Genomic DNA, 24,434 nt, shown 5'->3' on the forward strand with positions numbered 1-24,434 from the left:
CACATCTTTTCATGCGAACAAATATTTGACAATTTTACCAAAACTTTCTCAAAAGCTCGATTTTGTCTCTTGCATCATAGACTCAATAAACTTAATGTTATCAATAACGTTAAGTTTGAGGGGACTATTAGTGTATATGTATTTATGTTATTCTTAGCATAATATTGTTAGAATATGATTGGTTACTTTGTTATTTATCTCGTACCAACTTTCTCTAGTAATAAACCTCGTTCTTACAACGAGACTTCCAAACATTCTTGTTGGCAACAAGCCATGCAAGATGAGCTTTCTGCTCTTGCTTCCAATAATACTTGGCAACTCGCCCTTCTTCCTCTCGAGAAGTGACCTATTGGTTGCAAGTGGGTATACAAGAGTGAACACAAATTTAATGGCATTCTTGAGCGCCACAAAACCTGCTTAGTTTTTCACGAGATTGAGGGTCTAGATTTTCTAGATACCTTTGCCCTTGTTGCTAAATTAACTACTTTACGCTTATTACTTGTTGTTGTCACTTCCCAAAACTGGTTTTTAAAACAACTTGATATTAATAACTCTTTCCTCCATGGTGATCTTAACAAGGAAGTTTACATCACTCCTCCTCTTGACCTCTCTATCCCTTCTCCTCAACATGTTTGTAAACTCCAACACTCTCTTTATGGCCTATGTCAATTAGGTAGACAATGGTATTCCAAACTTTCTCAATTCCTCTTAGATAACAATTTTGTTTTATCTTCGATTAATCACTTATTATTTTTTAAATATAATGTTCACTCTATTACCAATGCTCTGGATCACAACTTCTAAATAAAAAATTTGGGCAATCTCACCTACTTCCTCAGGTTTGAGGTTGCTAAAAATAGCATTGGCATGCACCTCAACCAGTGAAGATATACCCTTGATCTCTTACAAGAAACCGGGATGCTCAACTCAGCACCAGTACCAACTCCAATGCCTCTGTCTTCCAAACTCACATCTTCAGATGGTACAATCCTCTCACTCGAACACACTTTAGCATACCGACAACTCATTGGACGCCTCATCTACCTCACCAACACTCGTCTTGGCATCGCCTTCACTGTCAACACTCTTAACTAGGCCATCTCTGCCCCATAAACATTACACCAACAAGTTGTCTCACGACTCCTACGCTATTTAAAAGCCAACCCTGGTGATGGTCTCTTTCTGCCCAGCACAAGCTCTCTTCATCTTCGTGGTTTTAGCGACTCAGAATGTGCCACATGTCCTGACACCTGCAAGTCCATAATCAGTTACTCATTTTTCTTGGCAATTCCTTCATCCCTTGGAAGTTCAAGAAGCGGCAAACTATCTGTTGTAGCTCTTCTGAAGCTGAATACAGAGCGCTTGCCACCACCACTTGTGAGTTACAATGGTTGACTTATCTTCTCATAGACCTCCGCATCACCTTTGCCCAGCCAACCACTTTATACTGTGATAACCAATCTGCCATACAAATTGCTTCCAACCAAGTTTTTCACGAACGAACCAAGCACATCAAAATTGATTGCCACCTTGTTCGGGAAAAGCTCATTGTTGACCTCATCAAACTACTTCCCATCACTTCCGCAAAACATATAACATACATTTTCATCAAACCCCTTCCTCCACTGCAGTTCCAAACCCTCAAATCCATGCAGTTCCAAACCCTCAAATCCAAGCTGGGAATGCGCAACCTATACTCCCAGTTTAAGGGAGTGTTAAAGGCCCGTTTTTATTTTACTATTGGGTCTGGCCTGTCTTTTATTTTTTCTTTTGTTGTCTTTATGCCAACTGCTTTTAGGCTTTTGCTTTTTTCTATATATATGCACCTCTCTGTTTTACTTTTCAATAAACAAAATACATTTTACGCTTTACTGATTCAGAATCTCTCTTTCCCTTTTCCCACTATCTTTCTTCCTCTGTTCTTCGTTCTCACTAGTTAGCTATTATCCTCTTTGCACACACAACTTTTCACCATTGCAATTTTGCTTCTCAAACTCCAATAAATCATTAAACTTAAACTCAGTTTTTTTTTTTAAATTTAAATAATTAATAATTTTTATTTTTAATTCTAGTTTTAAATGTTATTTATACTATAATTTTAAATATAATTTATAGTATAAATATTATCAATAACATTTAAAAATTAAAAAGTTTATTATGAGACTATTTAAAAAGATTGTATTGAAAATGTGAAATGGAGCATTTAGGATCTAAACAATTTTAAGATAAACCTTGTTAGTTAATTAGATAGCAGATCAAAAATTACTTATTAATAATAAAAATTAATTTAGATAGTAAAAAAATTATAGTCTCTAAAACAATATTTAATTTAGTAAATATAACAATTACTTTTTTTCTTTAAATTTAATTTATATTTAATAATTTCTTAGTAGTAAAAAATTCTAAATGTTCTATTTAATTTAATTTATTCTTCACCGATAAAAAAATGTGTTAAATATTTTGTAATTTTGTCAGTTTATTATTCAATATATTTATGAGAGTAACTTATTTTTATAATTATAATTTAATTTAAAAGATAGAAAGAATAAATCTTAAATAAAAAAATTAGAATTAAAAATTTTGCAAAAATCAATTTAAATCAAACTGTACTAATTGGTTTGGTTCGATTTTTTTTTCTTTTAAACTATATATCATACATTTTATGTTTAATTTAAATATATTTTTAACTAAAAATGGAATCAATTGTACATCAAATACGGTTATATATTTAAAAGTGTTCTATCATAACTAATACGTATTTTTTAATTTTAAAAAGTAAGGTGATTTGAGATAAGTTAACAATAAAGGATACAAATATTATTATTTTATTATATGTTCTAATTTTGTAAAATAACACAAAAGTGTACGTATAACATTTTCTTGGTTATTAAGTTGTTAAGTATGATTGTCCCATATTCCTCGTGTTTGATAGGGTGATATTCTTTAATAATGAATAAAAAGTGCTTCATTGTGAAAAATTGAATGATGAGAAGTCCTCTATTATTCTTTTACAACATTATTTAGATAGATTAGGTGTATTTCTAAATCCTCTAATAATATTCTCTATTCTCTATGATTTCTTCTATTCTTTTGGATAAGAATTAAATAAATTTATATTTATAAAAATAAACATATTTGCTTTTCATTTAATATCTTTCTGTAAAATAGTTGAAAATTTTGTAGGACAAATTATTAAAAGTTATAACATTATCATAATTAAATGAAGTTACTAGTTTTCGTTTTAAACTGTAAATCTGATGTGTTCATTTTCCCATATCAGAAACATTTCCCACTTTATTCAGGTGTTGAAAAAAAGCGTAGCTTTTAGCTTCTTCACCAAGCTGGGTAGCACGCATCATATTTATATAAATATTAAATTATTGAATAAAATCTATACCTATTTATATACTATAACCGCTTTTTTTATGTACATAAATTGTTTTCAATCATAAAAAGAGAGTATATACTTTCATATATTTTTAATGCAAAATCTCACATATATAATAAAATAATATTTATTTTCAATCACGGCACTATTTAAAACTATTTTTGTATTTATATTAAATTTCTATTATCATAAAAATTAAATAAAAAAGAAAAATACGGATAAATAGGCTTGCGTGTTTCTGGTAGTATTAATAAAGGTAGTTGTATGATGGTTTGATGGATGTGAAATATTATATCTAGTTAATTAATCGTATAAGAATTAGTTAAGGTCCTAAAAACATAGCATTTTTAACTATATAACAATTTCTTCGTTTATAATAAGAAATCTCCATATGTAATATTTCGTTGTAAGTATGGATCCATTTTCATTAGCCAGCTGCCTAACAGATCAAAAGTATATGTCTATATATATGCATCTAGCGCAAGAGAACATCTTGCTTTTCTGTTCATAATTAATCAAAATATACACGAAACCAAGCTTCTGAAAATTTCTTTCAATGAAAATCCAAAATCATAGCAGAAGTTAAGATATTGAAATTTTTAAGGTGGCACTAGCTTTCGAATAATTAGTGCCGTTAACTAAGCTTATAGAAAAGTATGGGGTTAAGTAATACACATATTGGACAAAGAATTATCATCTTTTGACTTGATATCTATCTGTTGGTGCTCATCCACTCACATGGTGGTGGAATTCTCAATATTCTTATGGGATATTTGACTCCTGTTTAAAGAGCACCTTTTTCCTTTCTTTCGTTTCATCCCTTGATTGTTCCAAGATCGAGTAGTTATTAATTAACATCAAATTTTCTAAAATCAAACGGAAAGATATATATGATCAAAAGAAGAACTTCTCCCCATAAGCATATTTTGCGAGGACAAAATGGATTCTTATTATATTCTTGATCTGTACAATACAGCATTAGCTTTTCTTATATTTCTTTCTCTTTCAATTTTTTTTTTCCAGTTCTGTTGATTTTTTTAGAAGACTACATATATAAAGAAGCAGACCTCAAAGCCGCCTCTGTTGAAATCAATAAAGGAAAAATAATGTATACATATAACATCAATCTATTTTTCTGATAAACTATGTATGAGGTCTCTTCTCATAATCACCTTGCACTTAACAGAAAGGATTTTGTCTTTGAAGACCTCTTCACTATCCTCGGTCATAAACAACCCAACCCCTTTGCTTCTGATCCTTTGATTATTCTCAGCCTCTTGCAGGAGGATACAAACATGCTGCAATTAATAAAACACAGCTCTATGAGATGGAGAATATACAACAAATATGATAAAAACTATTCAATTATATAAATATAAAGTGAAAGAAAGAAATAGAACAAAAGACTTACTTCCATGGAACATCTCCAACCAGCATCCAGTCACCATCCTTGTCTTCATAAGTAGGGGCGAATTCAGATCCGTTGTATCCTTCTCTTTCTGAATATTCACCTGGATAAAAATTAACCATTGATCATTATTCATTTGCTCAACCTTCCACATATCTCATCAAGTTCTATTTTTCATTTTTCTAAATCAATTGCCAAACTAAAACAAAGTTACGTACCAAATGTGCACTTGAACAAATTTTGCAAGGCCATGAGGAGTTCTGGGTAGCTTTGGTAAACCTTTAGATCTATCTTCCTCAAGTAAGGTGCACCAGCCATGCTGACTTTTACGTACATTCCAGTTCCATCGCCCTGCTCCACCTTCTTCTGTTGTAGACTGTTCTTCCTAAAAGATCTAATTGGTGGCCACCCCACTACTTGTACCCTGTAATCCATTCATTTTATTCACCATTAATTTTCATTCGTTATATATATACATACATAAAAAATAAATATAAATATATAAGTGGCTTACTTTGCAGGCTGGACAGTGTCTTGGTCGTGATCACTTGTGGTTGTGGAGTCAGAAGTGTCAGAGTTAGTGTTGGTTTTGCACCTGGATTCTTCCACACTGGATTCTGGTGAAGATCTCTTGTTGCTGCTTCTAACAACAGAGCCACTGCATGAACGTATCTCTTGAGGCTCATCACTCCCAGGCAATCCCAACCTCAACTCTGTGGCCTTAAGATTGAGCTCAGTTTGATAGCTCCCCATATTGAATTCGATCTCAATTATTTGACGAGTTCACACAATATATGAATTAAATAGGTAGATGAACACCTTCAATTCCGAATCCAAAGGTTGATGGAAAATTCTGATTTATGGGAAGGAGAGAGAGATATATAAATACAGGTAGGAAGAGATTGATAGAAGATAGGAAAAAGATGTGGTGGCTCGTCAATTTTATAGAAACGTGTTAGTGAGGGACGATAAATGTAGCTCACATATGCTCAGGGTGCATGAATTGCGCATAGCGAGGGAGGGATAACCTAACCGACCATGTCTCGTCTGTGACACGCGCTTTTCACCAACCAATCAAAGATTGACAAGGCGTCAGTGGGGCGTGGGGCCCACTCCACACGGTGGAGGCGTATGACAGATGTGACTGTCTGTCACATGAAGGACAGGAAAAAGCAGGTTGTCGAAATGGGAGGGCACAGCGGGGCAACAAACACAGCCAATGACAGTGACAAACGTGGACCAGAAACCAACGGTTTCGATGGTGTGAGCTTTTGGGAGTCGATACAGGAGCGTTGGATCTGTATGCGAACAAATCCATGTGACAGGGGTGTGGGACCCACTTGGGTGTCCTTGATGGGATGGGCATGACCATGTGGATGTTGGCCAGTGGGTGCTTGCCACGTGGATTTGCATGTGCTATGCTCAACTCCTCCTTCCTTCCATCCTATCTCTACATTCTCCAACTGCTCTTTTTTCTTTTAATATTAATTATATAATACACTTTTAATCTACAATATATAGCATTCATTGAAATTCCTGTGGATTAGGTCCTTTCTCAACAATGCATCTTCGTTTCATATATATGCTGCCAAGTAATCCAATCCTAATCCTCACCATAATCAAATATGTCTATTTAATTACATAAATTGATTTATAACTATAAGCAGATATCCGATTTTTCTTTTAATTAATGCAATTCCAGAATTTATTTATATGTATTGTATAAAAAAATATGAGTTACTAATCTATCATTATCCTTACAACAAAAAGAACAATGAGATCTTAACTCTTACACTCCTAAAGTCTCAAACTGCTCTAGACTTGCACAATTAAGCAAAACTCTAGCACAAAACTAGTTCTTTGCACGCATACTAGCAGAACCTATAGTATCTCTTACAACCAAACAAAAGATCACAGCAAAAATTAAGGTCTTATCTTACCATTCATGAAAAAAACGTTGGTTCTCATATTGCCTAACTCCCTTACAAGATTACCCTGCCCATTCTGCTCCCACAGAGTAAGTTTAGCAGTTGACCACACTTTAAGCCCAAATTAATCGTGATTTGTCACCTAAAAACCAAGAAATGAAACAGAGGGAGGAGCTTGATCTTATAGGAAGAAAAATAATAAGTATTAAATCAGGTGTTTAAAAAGATGGTGTTTAATCATCAAGACGTTTTAAAAAATAATACTTTGAATATAGTGAAACATGGAATCTTAAAATTTGTTCCTCGTACTTTATAAAGGGAGGACTCGTGAAAATTTGTGTATTTTGATTACATATCCAATAGATTCTACTTTGTCGAAGTTAAAACATAGTTCGTATTGGAAGTAAATTTTCGGAGGGAATAAAAGGAAGAACAACAAAGTTTATTAAAACAGTATGATGCCGTTTATACCAATTAAGTGTGTGCTTGAAACTTGATTCCATCGAACACTTTTCACGTCTCCAAAAGCAAATATTTATAGTTTCTATAAATCTTTTGGCCTATATATATCTGATATAGATACCAAACACAGTTAGTGAATAAGTTTATAGAGTCCACAAAAAAGATACAGTAAAAGGACGTTAAATTTTATTACTTTGATTAATGGGCAATTAGATGTTCACTCAGCCAATAGCTATATATTTTAACATGTTACTTTATGTAATTATACACGTGTAGTATGAAGTACACTTTTTTTGGTGATTATAACTCACGTACACAAACAATATTTAACTACATTAATTGGTTTCTTATGTATTTATTAGGGTTTGATCAGACTTCATGAGAAATCTATCTAGTTCAATGATAGACGTACCCAAGTCCTACCAACAGGGAGGATATTAGGGTTCCTCATGAGTTCCCTTTTTTCACATTAATTCTGCACATTCACCAAAACGCTACACACAACACGAGCCAATTATTGTTTGGGCCACGCCACAAATTAAAGCATAATGAAACGTCTCCAAAGCCCCCACTCGCATACTCGCATGCATGATAGATGTTAGGTTTGTAAGCAAAACGGTTAAACATTGGGCAACGGCGATATGAAAAAGTGTGACGTTTACATGCAGAACCATTTTTTAAAACGAAATCACAGGGGCATCCTTTTCTTGACCCAACTCATGCACTTCCCTTCGGATGCAAATACTCTCATGAAGCTAAGTAGTATCAATTGGTTTCATTGTTTGTCACCTATCACTACCAATGTCTGTTATATAAGTTAGGTTCAACACTTGAAAAACGAACTACATGGCTTGGAAAATGGAATCGGTTCATCGAAATTAGAATGGTGAGGGATTTAACTCTAAACCAAATTTAGAAAAGTGTGTGTTGTTTTGTTGAGTAGCCTAGGTACAGGGATGGAAAAGAAAAATATATAGGCACGTAATAGAGGAAGAAAGAAGGGAAATGAGATGATAAATAGGGTTGTGGAAATGGAAAAAGGCGGTGATTAAAGTAATGTAGTGTTTAATTTGGAAGCAGGGTAGTGGCAGGTAGCGTGGGTATGTGGCGTTTTATGAAAACACACACGAGCGATGTATTTAATTTTGATGGTGATACAATGTGGGCCTTGAGGCACACGTGGGTGATAAGATTGAAGCCTTTTTGTTTTGATGTTGCAGGAGGTAGTGAGGAAGGCCCAAGTTAAGTTAAATTGAAATGAAATGAAATTAGATTAGATTAAATGAAATGAAATAAAATTTTGTTGGGGAGTCCCCACTCCCACACCCTTGTTGCTTCCTTGTTCCCCAGGATGCGAAAGCATTGAATATGATTGATTGTTTGGGCCACACATAGGGCATGAAAGGGTGTGAATGCACCTTCATTTATCATATCTCATCAACACCTAGCACAGACAATTAAGCAACGATGTAATACAACTCTATCTCTCATTGCCGCTCAACTCTTCAACTTAACGTCCACTTTTTAATCATTCACAAATCATATTTAATAGCTAATCGTTTTACCATTTCTATGGATAACTTTTCATGCATGGTTCGTTACCTTTGTCTTCAACTTTTCATATGTTCTTTTCTAAATTTCCTTTGGAGTTCTTTTTTTTGGATTTAACACATATTTTATTACTACTTAGGATTGTATTTGGGTTTCATTGATATTGTTAATGATTCTTAAATATTCTCATCAGATAATTCAATTTAAACAGTATTAAGACTCTAGATGAGGGGATCATTCAAGTGTATTTGTTTGGCTAACTAATATCGGAGAAGTTAACCTGAAGCTACTTCACAGTTATTCAGATTACAAACATCTCTCGTTATAATTGAACTTATCTTCTCCACTAATCAAAATTTCTTGCCGATCAAAAAAACATCCTTCATGGGTCCACATTTATAAATTAGAAAATGACTTAATATCTATGATCATTTGGTTTAACAATACAAATCCAAAATACATATAGTTCAATCCATCCCTGAGCCAAAACAAGCTAAACTGAGTATAAAATATATTTATATTAATTGATAAAAAATTCAACCATTGGAAATGGGAAAAAGTCAAACCCATGTATAAAACAAAATTTAAATTTTATTACAATTTTTGCTAATTTTTTAACTCAAAGTATTATTGTTTGTTTTTATATAAATCTACACTAACAAATTTTACAGAAAAAAAAGAGCCTTTCTAAATATATTTTTCTTACATAAAATTCAAACTCAAAATTAAAAAAAAACTGCAAACTTCAGATATTGTCCTATATAGAAAAATCATTAAATAAAAATCAATCTTATAGACAAAAAATAATTAGTTCCTATATTGACAAGATTAGATACTATTTTAGAGACTAAAAAAATTATTGGTATCTAAATTAGTTTTTATTATTGATAAATATTTTCTAAATTGGTATCTAATTAGATACCAACTTTAGAATTTAAATAGTTGATAGCTAAATGTAGGTAGCTAATTAGATATCAATTTAGAAACTATTTATCAATAATATAAACTAATTTAGAAACTAATAATTTTTTAGTATCTAATTTAGTCAATATAGAAACTAATAATTTTTTGTCTCTAAATTTGGTTTCTAATTAATGATTTTATAATAGTGATAGTTAACTTCATGTTTGAGTTGTCATGAAACATAAGTTGTCACTTTTTTTTTCTTGCATTTTTTTCTAATTTATATATATATATATATATATATATATATATATATTCAGAAAAAACTAAAATTGATATGTTAATTTTTTTCTCGAACTCTTAAAAACTAAACTCAAACATGCTGCAATATTATACTGAAAAGGTTAATCCTTATGCGCTACACTACAAGAAATCATGAAATAGAAATTAATTTTTAAAAATAAAAAATAATTAGTTACTATAATAACTAAATTATAAACTATTTTAGAGACTAAAAAAATTTAGTTTCTATTATTGTTAAATAATTTATAAATTAGTATCCAATTATCTACTAAGATTTGGTAGTTAAAACCTTAGTAGCTAATTAGATACTAATTTAGAAACTATTTAACAATAATATAAACTAATTTAAAAACTAAATTTTTTTAGTCTCTAAAATAGTCTATAATTTAGTCACTATAGCAACTAATTATTTTTTATTTCTAAAAATTGGTTACTATTTCATGATTTTTTTTTTGTAGTTTTGGCTAATTTAGAAAATCTTCTAATAAACTTTCTATAGTAGCTTCACTAAGAAATTATGTAACTCTGATATTTTTTTATAGTTTCCAATGAAAACACTTGAATCTTTGAGAGGTCAATTGCAATGTCACTTTAAGATATCACATATCCTAAAAATTGAACTTGTTCTAACTATAACTCACACTTTGATCATTTCCTATACAATTATCTTTTTGTGAGAATTTGTAACACAATCCTCAAATGTATCTCATACTCCTCATTATTTTTTTGAATAAATTAAAATGTCAACAAAGAAAATTACCACAAATTTATCCAAAAATTCATGAAAAATACAGTTCATATAGTTTATGAAAATGGCAAGAGCATTAGTCACACCCAAAGGTATTACCAAGTATTTGTAATGATGACATCTTATCCTAAATGTTGTCTTTTAAATATTTTCTGGCTAGACTTGAATTTGATAAAAACCAAATTTTAAGTCAATTTTGGAGTATACACAACACCTCTCAGTTTACCCATCAAATCATCAATCAATATCCATGATATTTGTACTTAATGGTGATTTTGTTAAGCTGATGGTAATCCACACATAACCTCATAGTTTCATCCTTTTCTATTAACTAGCAACATTGGAGCTCCCCAATGAGAATCACTAGGTTTGATGAACTGTTTGTCCAATAGTTCCCCTATTTGTTTTTTCAACTTTGCTAATTCTAGAGGTGACATCGTATAGGGATTACACACATAAGTTCTAATCCTGGTACCAAATTTATCGTAAATTCTATCTCTCTTTCTGAAGGTAATCCAGGAACATCTTCAAGAAAAATGTCAATGTACTAAGAAACAACATGAAACTCACTAATGAATGAAATTTTCTTGACTTTTAAAGACATTAAGATCATGTATACTTGAGATTCTTTTTGGAACTTCATCTTGGTTGATAGTATAGTCTCTTTAATTCTTTTGAGTCATAAACTTCACCAATGTTTAATTTGAAACATTAAGATTTTATCATGACAATTTAGAAGAACATGATTGGAAGATAACAAACCCATTCCTAGAACACTATCCAAATGAGATAATGGTAGACATATAAGATTTATATAAAAATACCTATTGTCTATAGAAATACAAGAATTGCAAGCAAGTGAAGTGATGAGTGGGACATTGGTATGAGTATATACACTAAAATCACATGGTAATAAATAGGGAGATAATTTTAGATGTTTCACACAATTATGGAATATAAAAGAATGAGTAGCACTTTAATCACATAGTACATTGACGAGATGACCATTTATGATGCATTTACGTTGGATTAGGTCTTTAGATTGAATGAATAATACCATTCAAAGTGAACACTCTTTCAGCTATCTTAGTTCTTCCATCCTGATTTTTTCTTCCACCGTTACTTCCTCCATTTTTTTATTTTTTATTTATCAGCAAGAAACAACTAAATTAAATCAGCCCACTTAAGGGGTGGTTCAACCCTCATACAGAGTAAGAATGAACAAAAGGACCTTTCCACCTACACATTTAAATCATAAAGAATCTCCTACTGCCTTCCCCTACACTACCAGTCACAGAACGAAAAATTCACTGACGGTATCTTTGAAACATTCCACCTTAAGCTGTGCTAGGGAGAAAACTTTAGAATGATCAACCACACCACCTTTAAATAAGCAATTATTCTTGTGTCTCCAAATTTCACTAACCAATGTTATCCAAACATTACCCATAATAAGATTAACTGAAGTAGATGCATCTAAGATTTTGAAATGTTCAAAATGTGACCCAGGGATGTTATGATCAACCGAACTCAGTCCTAACCAATCATAACAAAGATTCCAAATTTGTCAAGCAACTCTACACCCAAAGAATAAATTATTTGTTGACTCCTCTAACTGCCTGCAAAAGCAACAAAGATTGCTCTCGATCCCTATCCCTCGTCTCTCTAGATTTACCTTGGATGCAACCTTGTTTTCAATCACCCTCCAAGTTGTAACATGAGCTGAAGGAAGCGCCTTAATCCTTCAGAAAAAATTGTACAGTCTCAAAACTTCCTCTCCTCCGTCTCTCCTTAAAGACCTATAAGCCGACTTGACTGAAAACGTTGTTGTCTCACTATCCTTCCAAACCCAGCTGTCCTCTGACTCCACCTCGAGCTTCTTGTTAGAAATTATCTCAAGGAGCTGACTTACTCGATCCTCCTCCCAAGCAAAAAAAAAACCCTTCTCCACTTTAAGTTCCACTTCTAGACCCCGTTAACCCAACTTCCAAAATCACGTAGATTTGTCTCCTTAAGAATAAACAAAGAATATAATCTCGAAAATTTGTTTTTCAAGACTCCATAGGCTACCCAATTGTCTGACCAAAATAGAATATCTCTCCCATTTCCAACCTCCCAATTAAAACGATCTTCAAACTTCCCTCCTCACTCCTCTGAATTCCATACCTTCATCAAATCTCTCCACCACAAAGAGGCCTTGCAATTATTAGAAAGTTTATCCTTCAGGCCTCTCCATCCACCATACTTGGAATCGATGACTTTCCTCCACTACCCCTCTTGTCCAAGTTACCTTGCTCCTTCTTTAACTCTCTGCATTCGTTCTGATAATGACCCAATTTGTCACAAAGTAAGTTACACTCTTATGGTGCAATTCCTTAATAGATAGAGTCTTTCAGTAAAAATATAAAATATTTAATAGGATTAGTTATGTCCAAAGTGTTCACAAGAAAGCAAATTCTAACATAAATTTAGAACTTTACTAATATCAGAGTCTCATAATTTTTTTTTTATTTCTTTTATACTACTATTATACTCTCATAAAGAAAAAGAAAATGTACTTTACATATATAGATTTTTTAAATAAATTTATCATCCGTTCATTCTATTTATTTATTTTGTTTAGATATATGTTACCCATTATTATTCGATATGATTATAAGCACGTGAAAGCAATCACAACTAAGTTACCATTAAGATTATACAACTTTCTTAATAGTTATATATTTAAAAGTTGAAAGTTCAGACAATTAGATAAATTTACTAGAACAATCTAATACTATTTAATTTGTACACACTGCATTCAATATTAAAATATTTTATTTTTAATAAGGGGATTAAAGATTGAGAATCTCAAAATTAATACACCAAATCTTAGTGCGTAACCACCAAGTTATTTTCTTTAACTTGTAACATGGGTTAACGTAATGTTCTTGGTGGATGTTGGCTTTGACCACCACCCCAACTTACATGGTTTTGTTGGGGTTGAAATCACATATTTTGTCAAACCGACAACCAAAATGTGGCAGTTTCTGATCCATGTAGAAGTAGGATATTGAAGTTGACGATACATTAATAAAGAAATAAAATCACTTTCAGAGACAGAGAAATTAAAAATGTTGGCACTCATTAGTTCATTTCCTTGACAGTTTCTGCACGAAAGAGGGTTAGGTTGGTCCCCCAGTTTCACAGCCATGGTCAAGGGCGGCCATGCCAGGGGTACGTCACTGCGTCTATCATTCACACCTATACTTCACCTGTCCTTCAAACTTTTACTTCTTTTACTGATGTACTGTCATCACCTTCATTCTATTTTTCTACTGTAAAAAATACTGTTCATCTTCAATACACTATATTTTAATTCTATATTAAAAAAAAGTTTGTTGAGAAATGAAACCAACTAAAATAAATTTTATGAGAATGATTATTTATAAGTGAAACTCCTAACTTGGTGATTTTTTTTTATCTTAACTGTTTTGGTTATTGAATTTTATAAAATTATACATATTATTGAATAAACATAAAAGATGAGTCTTACTAGTTTATAATTTGAGTGTGATTCTATTTTGGTTTGGAGTGCATTTTCTGCTACGATTAATGTTCCTTAGATGCTTTATAATAGGTGAAACACTTGTCCTAACTTTTTTTATCAGCAAGAAAAAATAAAATAAATATGAGTCACTTTAGGGGTGATCCAACTCTTATATAGAATTCAACACGCAAGACCCATTTATCCCCTTCCAATTATCTATACCATACACGACTTACATAAAATCAAACTACCCAACCAAAAGAGTTAATAAAACCCTTCTTACAAAAACAAACTACCGCAAAAATCAAAGTGACTTAATCAAATACATACATGCCAGAGGGTCGATGCACCACTCAGAGTAAGAAAAACAAGCAGGAGCAGATTTAGACGTTATCCAAGACCATACCTTTAGTTGAGCCAATGTGAATATTTCTGAATGATTTATCACTCCACCTTTGAAAATATGCTTATTCATGCGTTTCCAAATTTCACCAACAACTACAATCAATGCTTCCCCAAACCACGTTTACCTGATTAGGGACATTTATTAATTTGAAATGTGAGAAATGTGATACAGGATTTCGATGATCTATAGACGTTAACCCCAACCAAGCATAACACTTATTCCAAACCAGCCAAGTGACCCTACATTCGAAAAACAAATGTCTTGTTGACTCCACTTCCACCCTACAGAAACAACACAGGTTACTAACAATTGCAACCCCTTGTCTTTCCAAGTTGTCTTTAGAAGTAATCGAATTGAGCAACACTCTCCAAGTAGTGAACTGGGCTGAAGGCAGAGCAAAAGTCTTCCACAGAGAAACAAACAAACTATCTCCCTCATAAGTACCTCTTAAAATATGATAAGCAAATTTTACTGTGAACACACTATCCTTCCAATCAAACAGACCTCTCCTTCAGACGAGCTTCCACTCTCATCTACCATTAACCAACTCCCCCACAGGACTCTAACTTACCTTCTTTGTTACTACACTAGGAAAACAATCTTGGGAATCTACTCTTCAAGTCTTCAATACCCACCCAAACGCCTTTCCAAAAAAAGACTTCCTTCCCATTTCCCACTCCCAACTCGAAACAATCATCACATTTCCTACCTCAATCCTCCATCCTCCAAACTCCCTTCAGATCTCTCAACCAAATAGAATCCTTATTATTAATCTTCTGCTCTCTCAAACTCCTCCAACCTCCATACTTAGACTCGAGTATCTCCTTACACAACCCACTCTTTTCAGATCCCAAATACCAAATCCATTTCCTGAGCAAAGCCACGTTGAACAACCTTAAATTCAAAATACCAAGATCGCCCGCTTCTCGTGGCTCACAAGCCTTCTTCCAGGAAACCCACACGATCTTCCTCCCTTCCGCACCCCAGCCCCACATAAACCTTCTCTGAATTTTCTCAATCTCCTTCAACACTGAAGAGGGCAACTTATACAAAGAAATGTAAAACAACGGAATATAAGAGAGAACCGACTTAATCAGATAAACCCTCCCAGCCAGCGAAAGAAATCTACATTTCCACCTTCCCAATCTACTTTTGATTCTCTCTATCACACCATCCCAAAACGAAACTCTCTTGTGACACCCCCCCATCCCCCCCCCCCCCCCCCCCCCCACACACACACACAAGCATCCCCAAATATTTAAAAGGAGCTTTCATCACTTCACAATTAAGAATAGCTGCAAACTGTTGTACTGTAATGTGATCAACCCCCACCCCACCAATTCTATTCTTTGAGAAGTTCACCTTATGGCGAGAGGCTAATTCAAAGTAGTGCAAGATGGCTTTCATATTAAACACGCTTCTTGTATTGGCTTTACAAAAAAACAAAGTATCATCCGCATATTGAAGCATATTTACCTTAACCTTCTTAGCCCCTATCTTCACACTCTCAATCTGGTTCTTCTCAACTTCTTCCCTAACAGCACCTGCCAAACCTTCCGCCACTATAAGAAATAGAAAAGGCGCTAAAGGATCGCCTTGGCACACACCCCTTTGATAAGTGTCTAATTTCAGTAATATTTCATATTAAAATATAGACACTTATGAGGATTTATTGCTAATTTACATATAAAATAATCCCTAATTTATGAATTTATACCTTTTTACATTTTTTATGATCTTTATTTGAATAAGAGTATTTTATTCCCAAATTTGGTGTTAATTGCAGATTTCTAAGGAAGATTGGAGATTTGGATTAAAGATGAATGATTTGAGCTTAAAAGATAAAGATAAGAAGGTCCCAGAATGGAAAAGATGCAAAGAAAGATTGGACCTTTTTTATGTTTTATCATTTAGCCCATTAGCGCGACACAATAAACAACCTAACCCTAGAAAACTAGGATAAATAGAGGGCTAGAGGCTCAACCTTAGGGTGCCAGATTGAGAGGAAAACATCATAGAGTGAATTGTAACCAATTGGGAGAATGGAAGGTGCTAGAAGTATGCGTGGCTAATTCTACCCTTTGGGATTGGGAGTAATCTACTCAAACTCTTATGTATTGAGGTGATATTTTATATATTAATATTCAGTTCTTGATTGATTATTGGTATTGTTGTTTTACTTTTAATTTTCCGTGACAAATTGAGAATCTTAAATCTGACCGGGAGGTATTTTTAGGGTTCGGACCTAAACAACAATACTTAACATATTTGAGTGCTAGGAATAGACTTGAAATGTTAATTGCTATTAAACGTCTGAGTTTCGTTCTAAGTTGTTCTTATAATTATGCGAGGGATCGATAGTTAGGGGACATTCTTAAGGATTTTATATGCGAGGAATCGATATAAATGATTTTTATACGGGCATCAATCTCAATTAAAGAACTTAATATTAACATGCTAATCAAAATACATGAGAGTGAGAGAGATGAAACTTAATCCCAATTTTTCCAATTGAAGCAACTAATTCTTTGTTTGTTTTCTTATTGATCAGTGCCAACATAATCACTTCAAACTCTTTTTTATTGTTCTGTTGTTATATTTAGCGAATATTGTACTCGATGATTCACTGTTCTTTGTGGGATCGATATCCGTCCTTAGGGACAATTATTACTTCTGACAAAAGCGGTGCACTTGCCAAACCTTCCGCCACTATAAGAAACAGAAAAGGCGCTAAAGGATCGCCTTGGCACACACCCCTTTTCGGGTGAAACTCCGTAGTTGAACTCTCATTCACTAGCACGGACACAAAAACCTAACCTTCCCAGCATGTAGTATAAGAACTCCCAATTAACATAATCGTATGCCTTCTCGTAATCAACTTTTAAAAACAATACAATTTTTCTTCTTCCTCTTCACGTCCTCTAAAACCTCATTGGCCACTAGGACGCTATCCAATAATCCCCTTCCTTCGAGCAAAGTTGATTGCCTATAATCAATTAACTTACTAATCACCTTTTTCAATCTCAGTGATAAGACCTTCGAGATTATTTTGTATAAGCAACCAACCAAAGATATAGGTCTGAAGTCATCCAGCTGCTGTGGATTATCAACCTTGGGAATCAAACAAATGAACGAAGCATTTGACCCCCTAGGTCTACTACCTCTAATCGTAAACTCGTTCACAACCTTCAAGATTAGGGTTTCTCTTATTTTTCGTGAAGGAAATGCATGTGCTAATAAACTTGCTAACTTAGGTTTTATTCATAAAGAATATTTTCATCGGTATAATAGATTTTCATTTAGTCTTTTCTTATAGTTCTTTATTAATATGTATAAATTACCTATATACCATTTTTGTTAATATATGAGTTTTGGTATAATCCATGTATTTTCTTATATTTCCTTTTTTTTAATAATATTTTTTTCATATAGTGGTAGATAATTATTGTTATTTGAGATGTCAGTATAACTGAGATGTCAAATTTCATAATAATATTTAATGTAAGAGTTTTTATAAAAAAAATAATTGAAACTAATTGGTTCTCTTCATCAATATTATGGTGACTTGAAAAAAATTATATTTATGTAGTATTCGGTAGCATAGAAATAAGAAAGGCAAGTAGAAACAACCTTTGTTTATTTTTGGTTGAATGAAAATAAAGTAAAAACAAAAGGTGAGTACATCAACACTTTTTTGTACTTTATTGCACATCATTTATCATTCTCTTATTTTATTTTTTTTTATTTTTTTGAATGAATTACTTTAGCTACCGATTCATAAACTTACACGCACTTTTTTCTTACAAAAATCTCTTATAATAAAATTGGTCTATTTTTTTAAAAAATAATTAAGAGAGGGCAGTGTAATTTTTTCAAACACTTCAGAAGTATTAACACAAGATAGAAAAAGATCAAACATTTTTATGTAATATATCAGGAAACTTGAGAACTATTTATGTAATTTAATTCCTTTTCTATTTTTCATTAAAAATTTAATTTTCACTTTATCTTTTATTTACTTCTATTAATTAACTTATTATTTTCACTTATTCCATAGTCATGTTTTCTAGCAGAACACCATTCATATTTTGGTTATCTTTGCCAATTCTAAAGTTTATATATATATATATATATATATATATATATATATATATTCACAACATTATAGAAACATCAATATATGTATATGTGTAATTGAATGAATTTACTTGTATTAGACAGAGCGATCCACTATAACATTCTCTAATTACAAATATATTATTTAACATTTATTTATAATATTCACCATATTATATTTATTATTTTGAAAATTTCAAAATAAATTTTCTTTTTCGTAGGAAATCAAAATACATATATACATAAACATATTTTAAGAAAACAAAAAACATTCCCTTTCTCTTTTTGCATGTATGATTTCTTGGTCGGTCGCTTCCTTTCGCTTTCATGCGGAAGGCCCGTAGGGTGATATCCTTCCTTTGATGCTTGGCTCTGGACAGGGAAGAACCCGGATAAGACTTCAAAGTGAAAGGGCAGTAAGCGATACAAAACATAATAAAATTATTTTCAAAATTCTTGACTTATATTGTAACATATTTTCCTCTCATCCAACACACGATCATCTTGATAAACAAAATGCAAATAAGAAAACATCTTATATTTAAAAAAAAGCAATGTATGCATACCTAAATTCAATCATATACTCATATGTCATCCATATATTCTAATGGATAGAATTTCAATTCAAAATATTAACATTTATCAATTTATCAAAATCAAATGTCAAAATCTCAACCCAATTCACTATCTCTTAAGTCATAACTCAAAAACATTAAAATTCAAACAAAAAATTATTGATTTACCGACACAAAATTACTGATATAAATGCATTTTATCGACAGATTTAGGATCATTAGTAATTACGAAAACTATTTTTTTTAGTGCAAATCAATATTCGTCAGTAAACTTACCAACAAACACAAATTTATCGGTAATTGAACGCAAATCAAAATTCATTGATAATATTCGTCGATAAATGAATATTATGCGTCGATAAAATTCATCGTAATTTTCACAATATTAATATTTTTATAATAATAATATTAAATAAGATAATAATAACAATAATATTTATAATAATAAAAATAATATTATATTATTATATTATAAATAATAATGATATTAGTAATAATAAATAACATTAAAAATGTAAATACAAATTAATACTATTATTAATTACATATTTATGTGCATCGATAATTACCAAAAGATCTAAATCGTTGATAAATTTACACAGAAACATATTAGTGAGGTATTTTTGAATGTCGCTTTTGCGTCGATGATTTTCATTTATCGATTCATTTTGACCGTTTGTAAAATCATATTTTCATATAGTGATCATAAACACTTGAGTCTAATTCTGGAAGACTCTTACAATTAATTCGATTCAAAATAATTGCACATGTGATACTATGTTCACTAAGTTATCACTACAACAAATTTCTATAATAGAAAATAGTCTCATAAGACAAGGTAAATTTATTATGACCTACCATACAGTTTTTGCACATTGCAGACTAGGTCATAGGAACATCCTTCAACTCTCACCACTTAATATTTGTCTGAATGTGAGTCCAATATTAATAGATGTAGGAATATCTCTTTAAAATTTCCAAAATTAATACACAACCTAAACATTTCAACATAATATTTCATCCTTGAAAATAAGTATATTCACAATACATTGCATGTTATATCACAACCAAATCATCATAAATTTTGATTTACACAAACACATCCAACTCAATTCAAATGCTAATAAATTAAAAGTTCATCATCCATTATATTATAAAAATGTTCAAATACAATATATTGGTCAAATATAACAATATAATTAAAGATAAACATTTTAAATTTTATAAACATTTAAAAACATGTTTTTTCAAAGTTTAGGAAACCTCCTATCACTCAATCAACATTTGGCTCACCCAGTAAATTAAGCACGTGTTGCAATTTGCCAAGCCACCATTCTGCTCACCTACCAACCGACATCATAACGTCCAATAACCTTTAGCCGTCCAACAACTACACCATTGGAAATTTTTCATAAAAAACCTCTCGCCTACAAACCAAAGCTCTCAAGTTTTCAGTTAAATGAATTTTGTTCATCAAGAATTGGCTTACCTAACGACCAAATCATTAGGAGTTTTCATTTCAACTACTCTTCTAGCGAATTTGGCTTGCCTAGTGAATTTGGTTTTCCCAACGGTCAAAGCTCTCATGTTCTTAATTAAATGAATTTTATCTCGCCCAATGACCAATCCACTTGTAACTTGTATTATATAGCTCATCCAACGACCAAAGTTCTCGGGTTTTTGAGAAAACAAATTTCGTCGAGCGAGCACGTATCTTGTCGAACAAATTTGCATGAAAAATATGTTTTTTTAGAACCTAATAGGTTCATTATGATTGAAGCTAGTTTTTCAATTCCATTTCATCCTATCTTTGAATAAGTTGATTAAAAAATATCAACTTGAATCACTTGTCTATGTTCAATATTATAACATAAAATTGACAGATGCACACAATATTTCAAAAGCATTCAAAACAAAATAGGGTTTCATTTCAATCAAACTAATATCACAATTTCAAGTGAACTTATTCAAATCACAAATCAACCAATATATAATTCAAAATAAATCTGATTTAAATCACAAATAAACAAATACGCCAATTCATGCGAGAATTTTAAAATAATATGATCACACCACATTCACATCCAAATCATCTAACCTAAGGTAGTATTAAACATTAAACTAGTATCCCTTACATTTTTAACTTTCTCAACACAAAATCCATCACCAACTTCACAAAACTCACAGGAAGCCTAAACATGTACACAGAAAATCCTGATCAATAATTTGAACACACCCCTATGATCCTAACATGCAAAACTTCTCAAAATTAACTCAAATGAAAAAGGGACTAAGAATAATTTACTCTAAAGAAGATTCTAATCAATAATTTTCATCTAGAATTCCTATGGCAGGTCTTGATCTTCAAAAAGATGAACACGTTAGTCAAAATCTGAGAGAAAAGTCAGGAAAAAACAAAAAAGAGTTCGAAAGATGATTATTCATTTTAAAATAAAATTTAAATAACTAACTCTTACTATTTATAAATTTTACACTTTAATAATAAAATATTCATAATTAATCTGAGTTATATATTTTTATTTTTTTAAAAAGTTTTATGTTCTTACAATTTCTAATTCAAACTAAACATTATAATTTGAATATATATTGTCATTCTATAAAAAGATAATTGGAATTTATTGAACTTTTCAAGAAGCGTCAAACTTACAAGAAAGTCAATTCGGAAAAACAATTTATTTGAAATCGTTGTCTCTTACTTCTATCCTTCATCTTGTCTCACCATTTAAGACCTTGTAGTTAAAGCATAAGACGCACTTTTCTCCATCTTATTTCATTTGCAATGTTAAAGTAACATAAGTTTTCAAAAAATACTATAACAAATAATTGTTTATAATTTGCTTACTAAAAATGTAGAGTTAAGTGTAAATTAATGCAAGTGTTAGGATGTAAAGAATGATTTTTTTTAAAACAAACATATAAATAATGCATTTTTACTTTTTACGAGATGATAAATAATTTGAGACAGACTATAGTTAAATAATAATGTATTATTATGATCGAGATATAGACATATTTAGATAGTTTATACAAGTTCTTTTATCAAATTTTGTTATCTTACATGTATATGAAACAAGTGACAAAGTAATAAAAATCATGAAGTGTCTTTTTTCTTACATGTGTTTTTTGAAAAATGATTCAAGACCCCATCATAATGGTTGACAACACTTGGGGAGAGGAAGACAGAAAACATGGAAATTTGTATTATATGAGAAATAAAATTGATAAAAAGGATAAGTATTAGCAATTAGAGTGTTTGTAATATTGAGTTGTGTGTTAATATTCTTCTTTTTAGTTGAAGGATATAGGGAATGTGATTCAAATTAATGTGATTTATGTCTGTGAAATATTGGGTCTACCTAAGCTAGTGAACCATGAAACGCACATTAAACCTAAATTCACGCAACACGTTCAAGACGACCGTAGATAGCTAAGCCTACGCCATTGTCATGTGCAGAACTGACACAAACTGAATGTGAAACATTGACAAAACAAAAATCTCAGATTCTTAGTACCAAGGGGGTTCAGATGTTGAAAATGGCTAAGGTGGTGCCTACACTTTTTGTTAAAAGAGAAATCATGTTTTCACATAACTCATTTTTAAGAATAATATGATTATTAAAAAAAAGAATTTTTGTATTTGTAGAAGAAAAGAAAAAATAAAGGATTAAAGTAATAGAAGTGTAAAAATTTATTGGTATAAAAATATATAATAATGAGTTTTGGTAAACATAGAATCGAATTTGCACTTGGTCATGGAGCTCAAGAAAGCACAACATTGGATCTGAGATCACGCAAGATCCAAGAAAAAGGAACAACTTTTTACGCATTGAAAAGAAAGTTTAATTATATATCACCAAAATGATGATGGCTTAGGATCTCTCTGCACCACCAAATGCCAATAATTTTTAATGTAATGTCTTGATTGCAATCTCTTTTTGATTTTTTTTTTTCTGTTCCTGGATAGCCCTCGACCCCCTGAAACGAGACCCTATCTGGGTCTAATCTCTGTTTCTTTAAAAAAATATTTTTTAAAAATTAGGTATCATACATGTTATATAAATGTTAACCACCGCCCATTGTTATGCTTGCTTAAGCAGATTATGTTGTCATAGAATATTTTGACATAAGAATCATGATTTAATTTATAATTAAAGATTTTTATGCTAGCTTACACTTTTTAGATGATGTATACAAAAGAGGATCATACTTGTTATTAGGATTAAAGATTTTTATGTTAGCTTACACTTTTTAGAGGATGTATAAAGAGGAGGATCATACTTGCAACTGAATATTCTGTATAAAAATTAAAACATTTTTGTACGTATCCGTGTCTTAAGATCGGAATATTAAAGAATTTGCGACGATTATGTTTTTAACTGAATTTTTATTGTATCCTAAGTAAAATAGTTTAATAATGAGTCTTAAATAATGAAGGATTATTTATTGAATAATGAATAGTAGATATATGACTAATCTAAATGATTCATAAGGATCCATTCCAAAGATACTACCTGATCAATTTATAAATATCCATTTTTCAGGAAGTACAATTTATATTGTCACATACTCTTAGCTTAACTTTGATACTGTTAAAAAACTTATTATCTTTATACTTCTACTGACTTAATTATCGAAAAGTCTTTTTCAGGTGGATTTCTCCCATTTAGTGGAGACCAATTGAAAGTTCTTTCATCCTAATCGAAGTTCCTCCGAAATTATTTCGTCAAAACTGTTTCATTTATTATTTTTTACTAATAAAAAACACTAATAAATATATTAAACTAGCATATCTCTCATATATAATCATTACAAACTTATTTCAACAAAACAAAAAATAAAAAGGAAAATAAATTATTTCTCTATAATGACCACTTATGGTACGATGTAACTCTTACCCTCCAAATTAAATGCCATATCAAAATCATATGAATTTATTCAAACAGTTTAATACATTATTGATTCTCGAATATAAATGATAATACAAATATAGAAATATGAATTCTGTATATATGTAAACTATTGTTTATATACTAACTTCTTTCTCCGAGTAAGTTCGATTGTATACAATACATATGCGGTTATAAGAAAACGCGGTA

General features: G+C 31.3%; 1 protein-coding gene across 1 annotated transcript; it reads right to left on the reverse strand.

Annotated features, from left to right (window-relative positions):
• Positions 1-4,312: 4,312 nt before the first annotated feature.
• On the reverse strand, positions 4,313-7,232 carry LOC137814260 (auxin-induced protein 22E). Its single transcript, XM_068616886.1, has 4 exons — positions 5,311-7,232; positions 5,015-5,220; positions 4,800-4,899; positions 4,313-4,686 (listed from the first exon to the last, which is right to left on the reverse strand). Exons 1-4 carry the CDS (start codon positions 5,547-5,549, stop codon positions 4,614-4,616), a joined length of 618 nt encoding a protein of 205 aa, XP_068472987.1. The 5' UTR covers positions 5,550-7,232; the 3' UTR covers positions 4,313-4,613.
• Positions 7,233-24,434: the final 17,202 nt, after the last annotated feature.

This window comes from Phaseolus vulgaris, chromosome 1 (genome assembly GCF_000499845.2).
Source record: "Phaseolus vulgaris cultivar G19833 chromosome 1, P. vulgaris v2.0, whole genome shotgun sequence".
NCBI lineage: Eukaryota > Viridiplantae > Streptophyta > Magnoliopsida > Fabales > Fabaceae > Phaseolus > Phaseolus vulgaris.